This window comes from Neopsephotus bourkii, unplaced genomic scaffold (assembly GCF_033783945.1).
Source record: "Neopsephotus bourkii isolate Nb327-2 ecotype Australia unplaced genomic scaffold, CSIRO-AGI_Nbou_v1 NB_533, whole genome shotgun sequence".
Classification (NCBI taxonomy): domain Eukaryota; kingdom Metazoa; phylum Chordata; class Aves; order Psittaciformes; family Psittacidae; genus Neopsephotus; species Neopsephotus bourkii.
In genome coordinates this window covers 659,679-671,856 of record NW_026901034.1, presented here as the reverse complement: position 1 = coordinate 671,856, position 12,178 = coordinate 659,679, and the positions used below count along the sequence as shown (strand labels likewise).

At 36.7% G+C, this 12,178-nt stretch overlaps 1 protein-coding gene across 6 annotated transcripts in view; it reads left to right on the top strand.

Annotated features, from left to right (window-relative positions):
• SNX29 (sorting nexin 29) overlaps positions 1-12,178 on the top strand; it is a 120,416-nt gene that overhangs the window by 27,239 nt on the left and 80,999 nt on the right. For 5 of the 6 annotated variants that reach the window (XM_061350641.1, XM_061350637.1, XM_061350638.1 and 2 more), the window contains exon 14: positions 9,543-9,625. The exons of the other annotated variant lie outside the window; for it this stretch is intronic. In XM_061350641.1, the coding sequence (XP_061206625.1) occupies positions 9,543-9,625 (83 nt within the window). The remainder of the gene's footprint in view (positions 1-9,542; positions 9,626-12,178) is intronic. 6 annotated transcript variants of the gene reach the window in all.

The following is a 12,178-nucleotide window of genomic DNA, read 5'->3' as shown; positions in this document are numbered from 1 at the left end:
GGCAGGGCACTGGAACAGGCTGCCCGGGGGGGTTGTGGTGTTCTCTCTCTCTAGAGACATTCCAAACCCATCCGGACATGTTCTTGTGTAACCTGCTCTTGGTGGCCCTGCCTTGGCAGAGCATTGGACTGGATGATCTCCAGAGGTCCTTTCCAGTTCTAATGGTTCTGTGATTTAGGAGTAAAAATCATATGGACTTCAGTTGAGTTTAGGCTGAAGAAAACCTTTGGAAGATTTTCTGACATTCAGGGAGTTTGTGGGTTTTATTTTGTCTAGTGTTAACAGTAAGAGAGAGTTTAAAATATTAGTAAAACTACCAGTACAGCTTCAGAGGCAGGAATATTAGTGGGCTGACCCTTGGTCAACATCACATTTAATTTGAAGAAGTAATTAGACTAACACTAAGAAACATAAGCCAGGAATATAGTGACAGTTAATGAGTCTAGATACAAAGCAATACATGTGTGTGTAAGGTAAATGAAAGATTACTTTTGTCTCTTCATATATCTGTTTTTTCCAGTTCTATCTCCTCAGCCCACCCCACCCCTCAGGAATATGCGACTAATTTTGTTTTAATTTTTAAACAAATTTTAAATGTTTTTAATTGGTTTCCATTTTACTTGTTATCTGTGAGATTCTTGGTATAGCTGCCTGCCCAGTCTGGAACAAATCAGAATATCAAGGTCCTGGGCGGTTTTTACCTTCTGTTGAATATATGATATTGTTAATGTTGTTAATGTACCTAGCACTGTCTCCAAACAGTATTTTCCAAACCTTAAATTTGATACAGCTTTTAAATATAAAGGGGCAGGGAGGGGAACAGAAACACTGTGTGAATGTTGCAAATAGACTGATGTCCTAGAATAATGAAATACTTGTTCTACTAGTGGAAATGTCTGTTTTGGTGCATGTGTAAATCATGAGGGATTTGGGGATTTGTTTTGGGTTTTGGTTAGGTTTTCAAAAACACACAAGCTGGGTTGTTGGGATGCTAGCTTTCAGATCTGGAGCAGTGAGGACTTGTTTTGGAGACTTACTTCAATTTAATATTCAGTCAGCAGAAATTGTGCCGAGTTGTCGTAGTGTCATTTGAATCGAGTAGGGGTATTTGTGTCTTCATTGTTTTCAGTTACATAGAACCATGTCAGTGTCAGATGCTGCTGACACATACCTCATGTATGTAGGCAGTAAAGAATGGATAATTATCCTTGTCAGTGACATTTCCATCTGACCTGTCTTCCTTCTCTCTGATTATTTAAGCATGACTTTGTTTTCCAGGGGCAAATGTTTTATTTTATTTTTTTTGTTTGTTTTTCTTGTCCCGTTGTCAGGTTTCTATGGCTGACCACTTAATCAGCCACTGTATCATAAACAACAGTCGTTGCAAAACAGCATTAACAATACCAGTTTCTGAAGTGGTGCAGTTGTTTGCTCCTAGCCCTAAGAAGGTCATCTGAACAGGCTGCTCAAGACCATTTCCATGTTTCTGACAGTGACCCATCGTCAACGCTCTTTCTAATGTGGTCCAAGGTGTTGTTGGCTTTCTTTGGCACAAAGGGGGCATTGATGGCTCATTGCCAGCTGCTTGTCCACCAGGACTCACAGATCCTTTTCTGGAAAGCTATTTTCCAGCTCCCAGCATGTAAGGTTGCCTAAGACTGTTCCTCCTCAGATGCAGGACTCTGCATTTCCTCTTGTTGAGCCTTAAGGAATTTGACTGAGTCCACTTCTCCAGCCTGTTCAGGTCCCTCTGGATGACAGCACAACTATCCCATGTATCAGCTGCTCCCCAGTATTGTGTTGTCTATGAATTTGTTGAGGTGTGTCCCAGCATTCACTTCATTAACAAAGCTTTTAAACAGCATTGGCTCTGGCAGTGACTTGCCTCCATCTTTATTTTGTGCTGCAGCTATGCTGAAAGAATAGAATTTTAATCCTTCCCTTGTCTAAAAGTGATTTAGCTTAACAAAGGCTTTTGAAGGTAAATATTGTTGTAATAGTGTGATTTTCTTCTTACAATTCTAAATAAGCTCTAGAGTAGCCTATGATGCCTGAGATTTTGGGCATCATTCATATGTATAGTAAACAAACCTATCCCAAATGTCGAATAACATTAGTAATCTCTGTCTTATCACAGGGAGAACTGTTTGTTTTCTGCCTGTGCAGGCAAAGTGCTTAGTGTTAATTGTGAGGTGACACAGCTGAGATTCCTGTATGCATTTTGTTGCACAGCAGAACCACTATCTGAAAATGATAAATACAAAGCTTTCTTAAGAAAAAAAGTATTTAGAACGTTACCAGTTCTGCCTTTGATGACACATCAAACTGAACTACTCACTTTGAGGGAGAGATCTTCATGAGTGGGTTTGACATTCATGTGATGCAGGGCAATTGAAACAATGCCAATACTTCATCATTCAATGTTATAGGAATTGTCTATTCATATTTATTTGACTCACTTCCCCCACAGTTTTAGAATTTGCAGCGACATATGGGTGAATCAGATACTGCTCATGCACATACCTTTTTGAAGAATAGATTAGGAGCTTGTATAACAAGATCTAAACAGATGCTCACTTAGAATAACATTATTTTTAAACAAGTTTAATTTATTGCTGCTAAGACTGGGCATGTTGTGTTGATTGTTCTTCTGAAAGTCAGATTACCTTCTCACGTAATGAAAACAGCATTGGGAGCTGCTTAGGTACAACAGATTCTTGTGTCACTGGTTATTTTAGACTTTGGCTGCATTTCTTTAATGATTCATTGCAACTCATTGTCTAGCACATAAGAAACTGCATATAGCTATTTTGGAATACAGGTTTTTCTTCTAAATTCCTTTGCTGGTTCACGTCATACACTGTATGTAATGCTGCTGCAATAGTAAAAGCATTAAAATTTATTAAGTAAATAATATTTTAAACCATGAAGTTGGACAAGATAAATAAATTGAAGAATTTAAAATAAAGTTTGGAAAGTGCTGCCTAATGCACTAGGTAAGTAAGAGGAAACTTAAGTTTCAGATATTTTGTAATAGTGAAATCTCACTATATATATATATACACACATATATACGTTGAAAATACTTGATCAAATGCCTACAGTAGAAAAATTTCCTCAGTTGTAATATTCTGAACATCTTAAAACAAAGAATTCAGTAAAAATCTGATTATTGTAATTTGATGAAAAAAATGTGCTTGAGGTTATGAGAGCTGGTATTTCAGCGTTCCTAAAGCTTTTGCAAAGCATTTGATATAAATACCTTCTGAAGGTTTTGGGAGCACAAATTTCAGTGACACATTAGTCAGTGTTGAAATTATTACTGCTGGATATCTGCATTATTGATTTATCCAGTTGATCTCTTAGGCTCTCCAAAGAGTCTCTGGTCTCATAGACAAAATGCTGTCTTGCTTAGAGAAATTCTCCTGGGTGTCCTAGGATCCCTTTGAAAACTGGAAAAATTCTTAGGTCACTTCAGTTTCAAGTAGTGGTAATCTCGTTCTTTCATGTGAAGTACTTGAATAGCTGTTTTATAACAGCTATCGTATTGTTTAAAAAGGAGCAGTCTCAGCATTCAGCCCATTTTCTAATGATAGAATAGACTAAATAGACTCTCTGGTATAATTTTGTAAGCTGTTTTTTTTCATTCTTGTTGTTTTAATTATTCTCCCCCCCACCTTTCATGGGTAAGTCTTTCTCAGATTGCATGAACATATTGTGCTAGTGGCTTCTTGGCAATGCTGGAAGTTTTTTAATCAAGATTGTGGTTTTGGTTGTTGTTTTTTGCTTTTTTTTAATGGAATACTTTTACATCCCTTTGTGACGCAAAGAAAGGTATTGAAGTTAGCTATGAAACCAGAGAATCTCAGATAGCAGATTGTTAGACTATCTTCAGAAACGTTGGAGGAAAGGCTTTTGCAAAGGATGGGCTTTGGAGCAAGAGAAGCAGATAAAGATGGTAATACACTGTGTAGGGAAATGGGGGATGAGAGTTTGACTGTACTTTATCTTACACTTTTATGTACCTTCTGTTTACAGTACATTCTGCAAGCTAATTCTTTTCCTTATCTTGTGTCTGTATCATTTAAGCCACATTGCTTTTGGATTTGGCATTTTGTATTAATCTCTTTTACAACATTTCGTTCAGAGCCAGAGAACTTCAGTGAGGATGTGTTGTGCATCTTGAAATGATTGTGTTACTTACCTTAAGCAGCTTCTTACAAGCAGGAAAAATACCTCTTATCCCTGCTTGTGAAAAATAATTTGAATATTCCTGTATTCAATTTTTTTTTTCTGTTTATTTGCTTGGTGACATGTCACAAGTTACAAAAAACGTTTTAGAGAAAGAGACAGGTTATTTCATAAGATAAACAACTTCCTCTTGTTTCTTACCCACAAAGACATCTTTTGCTTCTTCAGATGAGATACCAGTGCTATGATACAGCCCTTTCATAGCTTAGATCTGAACACAGTCTAGGTGTCTATATCATGAGAATAGTTTTCAGTTTTTCATGCATATGGTGTTTGTCCTGGTTTGAGCTGGGACAGTTATTTTTCTTCCTATTAGCTGGTACTGTGCACTGTTTTGGATTTAGTATGAGAATAGTGTTGATTACACACTGATGGTTTAGGTGTTGCTGAACGAGACTTAAGTTTAGGACTTCCCAGCTTACACAATCCCACCAGCGAGTAAATCCCTCCCCAGCATCCCTATAGGCCCCCTTCAGATACTGGAAGGCTACTATGAGGTCTCCATGCAGCCTTCTCAAGGCTGAAGAGCCCCACCTTTCTCAGCCTATCTTCATATGGGAGGTGCTATCATCATCATCATTATTCTTTTCCCTTCCTTTTCTGCTGTATTAAACTGTCTTTATGTCAACCCATGAATTCTTTTTTTCTTTTCCCAGTGCTCTACATCATCCCACTATGGAGGGAGAGAGTGAGCACAGCTGTGTGGTGCTTCGTTGTTGACTTTGGTTAAACCATGGCAGTCCTTTTGGCACCCAGCACGGGGCATGAAGGCTTGAGATATTGATAGATGTGGGCAGGGTGTGTCAAAACAAGTTTTGTTCTAAGCATTCATTGGATTAGTTTAACAGTCTCTGGTCACAACGCTGATTTATGTGCTGTCAGAGGAGTTGTGCTTGTTCTCAGGATTGCGTTGCATAAAACTTTGCTGTGCATGTTCTCTCTGGTGCTGCTTATCACCTTTGGGGGCTGGGTTAAAGTTACCACTTTGGTGTACTGTGTAACACTGGTTTAGGATACAATAAAATTGCTGGTTGTGAGACTGATCCGGTGTTTGTTCGCAGCATTGCCATCACCTCTGTACTTTGGGAACCAGCTCTTGGAAATTATTTACAGTATTCTTTAGGCCACTATAGTTAACATACATGAGAAACTGCCCCTTTTCAAATTCTTACCTTACCATGCTCACTTTACCAAAGCCCCAGAAGAATTTTTTTGTATCTTTTCACAGAAGCAGTTGTGTGGTGGGTTTTTTTGTCTTCTGTTAAAGTATAGGAAAAGAAGTCGTATAAGGCCTCTTCTTCTGCAACGAAGATCATAACTTAAAGATATTGCATAGCCTTTTAATGAAATTTTTGGAAGTCAGCTTTTATAAAACACATCCTTACTTGTAGTAGTTTATATTAACAGCCAGAAATCTTACTTTGACAAGCATAAGATGCATCTAATTTGACTTGCAGAGTAGACCTTAAACTGTTTTTAGTGTATGTATACATGCTTCAGTAAGCCTAATTATCTGTCACAGACACTTTGTGGACATGATTGGAAATCAACCAAGCTCCTCCAACACCCCTTGCCCCCCCTCCCCCCCCCCCCTTTTAAGAGGGATGCTGTAGCATAAGGAAAGTGGGGAAGATGTCACCTGTAGGTTCTTAGTCCTTCTCCAGGATACAGCAGAAGTCCCAGCAGCGAGGCTGATCCACTGCTGTGCTCCAGATGAATAGCATCTCTTAACACACTGTCCTCCGCTTGATGTGAGAACATACTGCTTATTATTCTGGTACATTCATCCTCTTGATAGGAAACTTCTTAGGGAACAGTTGCTACTTTTCATGGCACGAATTAACTTGTTGGTGAGGAAAAATGCTTACAGTTTTAGGGATTTTGAGGCAGTATCTTACATTTTAGAAAACGGATAAAAGTTCCTCATGTATCACCATTTCAGGTTTTGATACTTACATTCCTCTTCTCTGCTTACAGTTGTTACCATGTCCTGATCATTACTGTAATTAGGATTGTATTTTCCCTCTGATTCTAAGCAAAGGGACTCTTAATGGCAGAGAGTGGATACATACAATTTTATAGTATTCTGGTTTGTCTTCAGGAGAAGCAGAAGGCCAACTGCAGAGTTTAATTCTGTCGAAAAGTAATTTCGCTATTTTGCTATTTCATGCTATAGAATGAAATATACTCTGCTAAAAGACATTGATCCCTACTGCATTAGCCTGTTTTTATTGGAACCTGGAAATATCTTTGTCTGGTTTTCTTTGGCGGATAGTTGCAGAACTGTGGAGGAATTTCTACAGTTGCTTGAAAAGCTTCAGATGGAATAAAGTTTATCCTGCTGTTAAAGATACATGGCATTTATAAGTTGATGTATTTGAAATATGTTTGTATTTCTGTATTTCATACTTTTGGAGAGAGATTGAAGATAAATCTGCTCTATCAGAAATTAGCTTCCTATTTGTCTGAAAGAAAAAGAAGTGGGGAAATGCATACATTTTTGGGGTTTTTTTGTTTGGCTTGAAGACATAAAGCTTCAAAGTTATTCCGTTAATCTGCTTCTTATGTGTACCCAAATAACAGTAAATCAGAATCACACCTGGGGAGGAGTTAAATTCTGGTTTCAGAGGCTGCTTTATATCCATTTTTTTTTTTCTATGATTGGATTTCAAATTTTAGTAGTTTTTCAGTGTAGCTCCTAATTTGTCATTTTCTAGTTTCATAATCAAACAATCAAAGTGAAGTATGTCTTGTGTCATCCTTCTGCATGAGTAATCACCAGTGGTATAAAGTTCAATCAACAACACACACTAGACCTGTGCCATTTGAGCACAAAGAGTAATTTGTAAGAATACCAGATTGTCATCCTCTCTCCTGGAGCTGACGCAGGGTAAAATGACATATTATCACTCTGCCTTTCAGCTGGTTGTTAACATGGGAGAAGCAATCAGGCAGGGAAATTCTTTATAATTGAAGTTTTGGAGATGGATGTGTTTTTAGTGGCGTAGTTCTCGGTCTTTGTTTTTCCCTGTATTTCAGCCTGATTTTCCTTTTTTTTTTTTTTTTCTCCTGTATCTCCTTCAACTCATACTCACAGTCTCATCATTTATTCTGCAGCACAGAAGGTGAAATTGTGTGGAAGATTTGAAAGATGCTCAGTGTTGTGTTTATCTGCAGTCTCAGAACAGGCTAACAGCTTTGCTTCAAGTTAGATAGTAGAGTTTGGAGCAGTTGAAGTAAAGCTGGGCCCTGCTCATTACAAGTATTTTACCTATAGGTAGAACTATTGAGTGAGCTGGATAAGAATTTCTGCAAATCTGACCCTTAACTCCTATACAGGAGTTTATACTCCTATGAAATGCTTGCTATGAATATCTAATATAATTCCTTTTGAAGTCATTTAAGACTTAGTGAGTGCTTGCTATTTATTATTGCTTTTTGACATAGTCTGATAAAAAGGGCTATATAAATTCATACATATCAGGATGGGCACTCTTTGGGATCTAGGTAAATAGTTTCAAGAAAGAGATGTCAAAGAAGGAGAAGTAATAAGATGGTAAAATGACATAACTGTGACCTGGCCTTAGTATTCTGCTTTGAATTTCAGTTTTGTATAAAAAAAACATATTATGTGCACTGTATCAGTTTGAAGTCAACAGGCACAAGAGTAAAAAGTGGATTTGTGATTTTTGCCTCGGTTTTTTTGTTTGATGCTGTCTCAGTATAGACAGAAGGCTCTGAGTCTCTTCTCAAATGTAGAAGTGAGAATCCTTAAAACTCTATGTATTGTACTTGGATACAGCTATTTCCATGCAGACAGACTTATACTTCTGATGAGACTTTTTTGTCTACCTGTCACATTTTTTTTTTCATGAGTGAATTATTTAGACTTGTTTTAATTAAACTGTGTTTCTGCTTTTATTTTTGTCCCCTAAATCTAAGCATCAGCATCCATCTGATGGAAAACCTGAATTGTTCTTTGTAGTCTAGGAAATGAAAAATATCATAAACTGCATAAAATCATCAAAGACTTCATTAAAAATTGATAGTTGGGTAATCAATAGTTTCTTAATTATTTAGCAACCTCCTACTAAAGGGCTGAATCAAATTGAGGTTGCATAGTTCAGGAAACTGATTTGACATCCATAGAAATATGAATATAGCATCAGCTTAGGGGTTTTGTATTTAACTATGGGATTGCTCACAACTGCAGTTTATTTTTGTGTGCATGAAAATATATAATATGCATATACTTTGTGTGTGTGTATATGCAGTATGATAAGGACCATCAAACTCATTTGCATGTGTTTCTGAATACTCTTCATTCTTAAATGGCTTCCTAGAGCTTGAACCACTCCTCTGTTTTGTCCTGCCCATGTTCTCTCTTCTTTCTAACCAGTTGGGGGTTTCTTGTGTGTGCTGGATCTGTGGCACCTATGTATTTCTACCCTGATGCTTTCCTAAAGAAGAGTAAAAGTTGTCTCAATTCACTCTCTTGTAACACATTTTAGTTTTGTTTCTTCTGTGTAAGCACTTTTTGTTAACTGAATGGGCTTAGGTAGATAACTGAATTTTAAGACACCTGATCTGTCAGATTTTTTTTAAATTCCATTGGTTAGAATCCGTTTTTTTTCCTTCAAATATTAACTAAGGTGCTTAATGTTGTTAGGTGGAGCTATGATAGTAGCTGGCTTGCATATCGGTGTCTTCCAAAGAAGAGTGAGACAGAGACAGGCACTAAAATATGACAATCGAAGGGATTAACTTAATTTCTTCTCCTATGGTTTTCATTTAGGATTGGTGTGTGGAAAACTTTTACCTTGAATGTTGTTGCTGAAGTGTTGGCATTTTCTTACAGCTATCAAGTCTGTTTCTAAAGCTGAATTCTTACGTGCTCGACATTAAATACATTGGCAAATAGTAAAATGATGCCTACTTTTATACTGGCCATTCTAAATTTCCTTGTCTAATATCCCACCCTAATTTTTTATTCAACTGTTGATTTTCATAGACTGTATAATTTCTCTGCCTTTCAATGTACCATAGTGTATAGAAAATCTAAATTAATCATATTTCTGACTATGAGATAATCTGTTTCTCTGACGTGTTTATGTGACCTCTTATGTGGAACTCTGCTGTTAAGGTACTATTTAAGGTGTAAGATTTTTTTATCCTCTTCATGACACAGATAAAGCTTATAATGACAGATTGTATGTTTGTTTCCATTGAAAGTGGCTTTTATCTACATTGAGAAAACAGTTGTATTTTTTTATTGTTATTTTTATCAACAGAGAAAATGAGGTGCTAAAAGTGCAACTTAAGAAATATGTAGGAGCTGTTCAGATGCTCAGAAGAGAAGGTCAAACAGTGGAAGGTAAGGATAAAATGGAGTAAAGAAAATAATCCATGCACAAAGTTTGTTTTTTCTGTATGCTGCTCTTGAGACCATGTTTATTGGAGGCATAGAAGTAGTAACCAAATGATGGAAATGGCTCCTCGATGTGTATAAAAACTGACAATGAAAGACTAACCAGTGGACAGGCATGTCTTTGGTTTTCCTCCATCCTGGAATGGATCTGTGTAGATAACCAACCACCCTGTCCTATGCAAGGCCTTGTCAGTAACTAACACTTCAGCCACGCAAATGAATCTTAGTGTATCTGGGAACATGCATGTTTCACACTTTCATGAGCTACCTGGTACGACATCAGCCTTCCTCCTGTTGGAAAACATCACCATCTGAAGAGATGAGGGTTCTGTTCCCATGAGAGCTGCCCCTGATGCATCTCTGACTGGGCTATTTGCTGGTTTGTGAACAGTTTTGTAATGCAGATTGAGATCAAACAATAAGAATATTATGTGCTGGCACACTATTAAATTACTGCTGAGTAGAAACAGTCAAGAAGTCTTGCCTTTCCTTAGTGAGTCTTTGCCAAAACAAATGAGATCATTTACATGGAAGTAGGATTAGCAAGAGATAGTTACAAACCCTATTAATCTCTTCAGACTTGGTAGAGTAGTATCTGTCAGTAGTGAAAATAACATATTAAATATCTTTTCTTTTGAGAAAATACTGATGTAGCTTTTTGTACTTCTTTTTACAAAGCATTTTGTGGTAGATGAGAAGTGGTCTTAGCTTTTTTCAGGGAAGTTTCTTATTTAAAAAAGCAATCTCTGACTTAATGTGATATTAGAACATAAGAATAGTTTGTGTCGATGCAGGAGTCACGGGCAACACAGGGACGATCAATGTGATCAACGAATGCCAATTTATTACAAAGCTTTAACTCCTTATATACCATTTCTTACAGGCACTTACAGTGATTTGGCATATTATGATTGGATACATGTCTTGAAGACCCTTAGCAACTAACATATAATTGGTTAAGCACAGGTTTGAGAACTTGACCTCGAAAGCTTGCCAACAGCCCACAGTTCTCATAACTCAGTGAATTACAGCTTCTTCTTATCTTGCTTGTTTAGGCTTCCTTGGGCCTCTCACGGCCTTGCTGTATCTTTCAGGGTTATTCAGAGTTTATGTACCAATTATCCATTCTCCTGTGAGAACACTGTCTCCACAAGTTTGAGGAGAGTAAAATTAGTATCTATATTATTCTGTTACTGTTGTTTTGAGGATAAGTATTTGCAGACTGTTTCAAGTAGACTCAACAGACCAGACATTTCACTTTGTTTGCTATGTTGCTCTGACTCTAATTAGCAGATTTTATATCTGAAAGATCAACAGTTATCACTGTCACTGCTTTTCTTCAGTGGTCAGTGTGATAGAAGTGTCTATGACGAGATGAATTGGAGTCTCGATTCTGAATCATCTGCTGGTGGGACCTGTATTTCTGGTGCCTGTAGAAGGTGTTTTGAGAGACGAGGTGGCTTTTCAGAAACTGTCACCATCTGTCTTTTTGTTCATTTTTCTCCTAATTATTAATATTGTAGTCGTATAAGTGGCTCTATGAATGAATACTACATTAATTCTGCTCTTAAGAGCTAGTCACTGTACTTATTTGTAGTTTAAAAACTTCATTCATCCTTAAAAGGCTTTTTGTTAGTGAGAACACATGTATTTACTTCCGACTTCGCTGGAGTGTAGTGATTCAGATTAAGAAGTATTCAAGAAAATCATCGCTTAAGCTTCTTATAATAGCAGAAATTATCCTTCATTACATACTGACAGTTTGCATGATGAGTGTAATTATAGGGAAAGAAAAAAAATATTCCTAGGCTGGCTATATTCTGCCATGTTAAAATTATGCAAATCAGTGAGTGATAAGAATAGAAACAGAGTAGGATGGTCAGATTTTACAGATGAAAAAGGGGGATGAAACAGTACCAACATTTCTAAAAATGAATACATGTATGCTTTATGCTCAGAGGCTATTGAATCAATCCACAGTGATTTTCTGTAATATTTATCATTAGTGACCAGAATAAATTGCAGCTGCATGTACTATTTGTAATAATTTTTCTTATATCCTAACTTCACACATTGTATTTTTAGAAAACTATTTTTTTCGCCTTAGCTGACATTGGAGATTTATCTGAATTTTTAATAGTACTTGGGCCACTGACTCAAAAAAATACTTAAGCACATAAGCAATTTCTGAGAGCTGATATATTTAGATGCACTTCAAGAAGGAGAGTGAAACAAAAGATTTTCTTTTACCAAATTTATAGACACTATTGCACTCATGATTTGCATAGATCATTTTCAGTATCTCATCATAGGCATTCATATTTTTCAGATGTGAGCCTTCACAATTAAAAATATTTGTATTATTAGAAAGAGCTATTTGTATTTTTTAGTACATCTGTCATTGTGTAACTTAAGTCAAATTATTGATTTCCAATTGTGGTTTAACTTAAAGTGACAATAACAACTTCTCTGAAGTAATTCGGTTTGTAATTAACTGAA